We start from the raw sequence: 5,862 nt of genomic DNA on the forward strand, positions 1-5,862 counted from the left end.
AATAAATTTGATCATTAGAAATGTTTCTTATTTGCTTAGAGTTAATTGATGAACTTAGAGAATAAAAGAAAGTAAAATTTTAGTTTTTTTATATTTATGTTATAATTAATAATATGTGTTTTGTGTAATATAATATATATTTCGGTACGATATCGGTATTTCGGTATTTCATTATAAAATACCAAATATCATACCTAATACCATATTTTTTTTAAAACTTAAATCAAATACCATACCGAATACCAAAATATCGAATACCAAATACCAAAAATTTTGGTTTCGGTACGGTAATTCAATATTTGCCAAATTATGCTTAGCCAATGCTTTGTGCATCGTATGCGGTTTCCAGGAAAGCAAACAGTTAGAAATTTGGGACAAAATGCATTGCATTTGATGAAACCACAAATAAAGGTGAATATCCCTGTACACACTTGATCCCTAAAGGAAAAGGGGAAGTAAACTCGGAAATCTACTACTACTACTACTACTGTATTTTTAATACAAGTTACAAGTAATTTTCTCCGTGCATGGTATCAACGGTACATTTTTTCACCTTTCAGTTACGTTGTGTCCTGCCTCTCCTACCACCAAAACGGCCACCGCCCCTGTGATTCCCTCTCCGACCACCACCAGAATGAGTGCCTTGATTGAAGTTAGGAGAGCCAGTGTATATAGCCGCCTGGACCTGCAGCATTTGGTTGTGAATTGTTGTTCTGTACCATTTGTGGTCCATTCACTGGTACCTGACCTCCCAAAATCAAGGGTGTAGGAGCCATTTGACCCATTGACAGTTGTGGTTGATTAAAAACATTTTGTCCTAATGCAGGCCAAGGTAGAAATGATGGCCCGGCACCAAAATTTGGTTGGCCACCTGCTGGGAAGATAAAGTTGGACGAAAGAGTTGGATTCATTTGCTGCTCAAAAGGTACTGCATTTGGCGAAGGCATTGGAAACATTTGCTGTTGATGAATCTGTTGTGGCCATGGCATGCCAATAGTCGGCAGTGCATTAGGAAAGCTCATATTCTGTGGCTGCTGATATGGGATTCCATTTGTCCAAACTCCAGTCGACGGTGCAGCTTGACCAGGGGCTTTTTCCATAGGAGGGAATAGAGAGACGGACGGAGGCCTACTACTCTGTCCATGTCCATGAAACGAGGAGTTTGGATAAACGCCTTGATCCAGCGAACCAGCAGCAGTTGAGATAAAATGTTGACTTTGGTCGAATGGTGGCCTAGCATTTTCACGTTGCACATCTGCGGCCGCAGATTCATTGTGTTTCCAGTTCTGAGATTTATTTTTGGGTTTCCTTTTGTCCTTGTTGTTTCCTGGTTTCTGGTCATTTGTGGCACCCCTCTTTTTCATTTTCAGCATTCTCTTGTACTCAGCCTCCTTCTCATCATCTGAAAATTCTTCGGCCTCTGACACCTCTTCATCATTTTCACCAGATGCATCATACCCTTTCTTGTAAAGACTGTTGTCATTTAGGACGAGTTCGGAAAATTCAGGGACAAAAGAGATCAAGGTGCCCGGGTTGATTCCAGTTGGGACTTCGTTATCAGAATTGTATCTTACAATGTAGTACGGGTTCTTGACAGGCCCAAAAATTTCATCCACTATACCTAGTGGAGATCTGCTTTCTGTTATCCAGAGAATAGAACCGTCGTAAAGAGGAGTATGCTTCTCCACCCCTTCTACTACAACTTGGGCTCCAATGATCTGTCAACCCATATATAGATAATAAAGTTGAATAAAACAGAAGCAAAAAACTAAAGATCAGATTGCGTTGTTTGCTTTTTAGCTTTTTAGTCTTACCGATGATACAACTCCTACAGGCAGCATCTGGTGATGTGGTTGTAAGGTTACAGTCACTGCCGGAACTGGGGGTAGAGCCTGCAATAGCAAGAAGACTGAATATTGTGCATGTTGAAATAAAACACGAAACGCAAATCCATAACATCACTTCTCACCATAGAGTAATACAACAGAGTTCAAGTAACAGCATAAAATGTTAGCTAAGCAACCAGATCATTAAAATGAAGTTGGCTTGAATGCAAGTCAGAGTTCCATGAAGAGAAGAAACTTGATTTGTTTGTTACATTTTCTGAAATGTCGATTAATCTCAAACTGGGATTGATCAAGATGTCCTTCTAACGATAAGTTGACAAGCATAAAGCAGAAACAAGACCGTCTTTTTTCTTCTTCAAAACTAAGTTCTTCCATTCTCTAAACTAGTTTACATTTTCTCAGTCTTCCAAAAATCAAACCAGACTCGTGAAAATTGGAGGTGGAGTTTAAACCAGAAAAATATAAAATACTGAACAAGTTGAAGTACGAGACAACATTCTATATAGATAACCTCACAACAACAATTTATTTTTGAGCTTAAGCTGGATTCTTTTTTTACACCTAATCCATAATGAATATTGCCACTTCCCTACCGACATTGTTTCTCCTGTAGTATAAGGCTTTCACGACAAGTTTGAGGCATCGCTTATTGTTTCCCAACCCAGTTCTACTAAAGATATTTTGTGCTGTAAGCACTTTTCTTTTCACATAATAATTACCTGATTAGCTCTTCTATTATCCTTAGTTCCTTAGTTCTACTAAAGATATTTTGTGCTGTAAGCACTTTTCTTTTCACATAATAATTACCTGATTAGCTCTTCTATTATCCTTAGTTCCTTGCAAATACAGAAACATGCTCGTGTAGTCATGTTCACATCAACCATATCAAACCGTGGATCATGCTGAAAGGAAGACCTATTTCGATGATAACCCCTGGAGGTCAGCCAAAACTTATTTTTCTTTATAGAGAACGAAAATGATAAAAAAAAATGTAATGGCGTTTGGAGGCGAATTTGTGAATGAAAGAGTCAAAGTGGGTAGCTTCTAGAAAGCAAAAATTGGCTCAAATAGAGGAACAAAGATTACTTTCAGAAGGAAAAAAACCCACTTAGAACTGCAACAAATCCGTACTATGATGCCATTTTTCCTTTGCTGTTTAAGGCTTTAGATTGGTAGGGCACCCCACAGAAAACCTGTAGGTATTTCAGAGCTATTCTTCTAAAGCTCTCCCCTATTTAGCAAACCAAAGCCCGAATTTGAATTCCAACAATTTTAAAAAAAAAATTAAGAGACGTCATTATAGGAAAATGAAGAAGAACCGATCTGAATTTTTTGGAACGACAATCAGGATAATTACGGTGTTAGCTTTGCGTCAGCCAAAACTTACTTTCAAGTGTTCGCCACTTTATCTATGGGTATGACCAATAACCAGGACTTTGGATCCATAATCAGGGAGATAGATGAACTCCACATCCCAGTAAGTTCCGGTGTTACATATTTAGACTACGCATACGCTAATACAAAATGAATATCAAGTTATCAATCAAATGCTATCAGATTTGCAATTTTAGATATATACAGAAGTCAGCAATTCTGGCTTCAAGTCTATAACAATGATCAAAGATTTGGGTTCCAGAATTGGCTATACTAAGGGCAGTCATCTTTTACTCGAAAAAGCCTGTTCATCTTTCATTGACATGGTTGCTCTTCAAATAAATAATGTATAATTGCCTATTTTAATATTCATGCTTTACCGGCATCTATTAGAGCATCATCTCTTGTAGAAGTTCAAATTCAAAGGGGTGCCTTTTCTTTACTATTTAGCAGAAATTTAGACATTTTTCCATTACATTCCATAAGGCACAGAAGCATCAAGCACTTAGAAGTATCGTTTCAATAGCAAATCAGATGCATTAGCAACTACCTATGAAATGATAAATTATTACCTGAACCTCATTCTTAGACCTGATCGGCCCCTTAACACCAGTGTCATCATCTTCATTCCAAGCAACCATCTCATCGGGATCAGACGCCTCAATCTCACCTTCTTCCATATCCACCTCCCCTTCTTCTTCCTCGCTCGAGCTACTCTCGCCATCACTACTAGAGGCTGAAGAAGAGGCTGAGCTCTCACTTTCAGACTCGGTATCACTACTACTCCCGTCTTCACCCCCTTTTAACTTGTCACCATTCATTGTACTTCCATTAACACGTGTCTCATCAACACTTCTTTCCTCAGTCCTACTACTGATGGCAACTTCATCACTCTCCTCATTCTTGCTAACGACAGCCGCCACACTATCACTGACAATGCTACAATTGCCAATATCAGCTTCAGCAATATTCACCCTATTGCCATCTTGGTCAACAATTCTTTCATCCTCTGTCGCATTTATACTAACTTTCCCAATCCCTTCCTCAACTATACAACCCAAGTTCCCCACTTCTACGCATTCACTCTTTTCCACCTTCAAACAACTCAAAGAATCCAACTTTACAGAAACCTCCTTTTGAATTTCAGATTTTTCAGAAATTTCACAGGTACCCAATTCATTATTCTTATCCATAGTGCTAAACTCAACTTGTTCAGAACCAAACTCAGCTGCTTCTTGTTTAACTTCAGCCATAGAGCTATCCAAGATTAAATCTTTGATTGAATCAAAATCAGCAGAAGTCAAAAAAGAGTCGTCAAAATCAGGAACAGATAGGCTAAAGGGGTCGTTTTGTTTGTTAAGCTCTGAAAAGGGTTGAATTTTTTCTTCTTCTTCAACCTCTTCACTTGTGGGATTGTATATAAAACCCACCATGTTCAAGTAACGAAATTTGGATTTTCAAAATCTTTGACATGGTTGCTGTAATAGGAAAGATACTGACTTTTATAAACGTATCCAAAGAGTGATGTGCGGATTTTGAGGCTTTTGTTGAGCAAGCGAAAGCATCTTAAACCCTAGGGTTTAACAGAGTAATTTAGAAGGTCTAAGAAATTGGAAAAAACGAAAAGGGAAATCAACCGGGCTAGGGTTTGGGCTTGTAAGCTCTTCGATTATGGGCCTTTTTCTTCATTTGTCCATTCTCAACAAGGCAACTTTAGGAGAGGGACCAGCCCAACTAGCCCAATACGTGGATCCATGATTTTATGGTTGACCAAAATAGTCACTCATCCAACCGCTAAAACTAACTAAAAATAGCCCAAAAAATATATATAAATATGTATAATCTATGTGTAATACGCGTATAATTATGTATAATTTATGTATATCAATTAAAAAAAACAATGAATGCAGTCGGCTATTTATGTAAAGGAAAGATAGTCGAAAAGCATATGAAAATAGTGAGGGAATATCTTATATAAAAATACAGACAAACAAAAGAAATAAATATCACAAAGGTCTTATATAATTATCCTAAATTACTGAAGGGGGAGGTTACAATCAGAGTTTGGTAAGGACGACGAATTATTAGCAAAAATTAATAAAAATAATTAGACCACTCTAGTACATTGAGGGAATGGATTCGCACTAAAGTTATCTTTGGATCCTAATTTGTTTAGAAAGATCATTTGAGAGACAGTAAAGGGTACTGATGGTGTATGGTAGAGACAAAGTCACATTATAGTATGGAGTAGATTGAATTTTTGAAATATTTAAGTGGTCCTAAGTGTAATAAACCCTTATGCCATTTTATCAACATGTTCGTGTTGAGAGATTAAGATTGCATTAATTAGTTGAAAATGACATGTGCGATCAATTATAGTCCCATGATTTAGGAAGGGGACTCAAGCACTAGCTAGTTTCTTAGTTATCTTTGTGGAGGAAATAATCCCTACTTCTTTTAAGTAATGGAGTGCTTAAACTAAAATGTCATTAACACCTACCAAACTAAATAAAATTGAATATCATCAACACCTAAGGTTTAGGAACATACTGCTCTTGTTTGAATTGTCAAGTGTTGTTTTGTACAATATCGATTATCGTGTGTCTGAAAAGTCAAGCTAGCAATTACATAACAGTTAGGC

The 5,862-nt window shown here is 37.3% G+C and overlaps 1 protein-coding gene across 1 annotated transcript; it reads right to left on the bottom strand.

Moving 5' to 3' along the window:
• Positions 1-368: 368 nt before the first annotated feature.
• On the bottom strand, positions 369-4,804 carry LOC107821443 (uncharacterized). The gene is made up of 3 exons (XM_016647877.2): positions 3,794-4,804; positions 1,815-1,892; positions 369-1,718 (listed from the first exon to the last, which is right to left on the bottom strand). The coding sequence occupies exons 1-3, from the start codon at positions 4,652-4,654 to the stop codon at positions 654-656; spliced, it is 2,004 nt and encodes a 667-aa protein (XP_016503363.2). The 5' UTR covers positions 4,655-4,804; the 3' UTR covers positions 369-653.
• Positions 4,805-5,862: the final 1,058 nt, after the last annotated feature.

The sequence above is a fragment of the Nicotiana tabacum genome, chromosome 2 (genome assembly GCF_000715075.1).
Source record: "Nicotiana tabacum cultivar K326 chromosome 2, ASM71507v2, whole genome shotgun sequence".
NCBI classification, from domain to species: Eukaryota; Viridiplantae; Streptophyta; class Magnoliopsida; order Solanales; family Solanaceae; genus Nicotiana; species Nicotiana tabacum.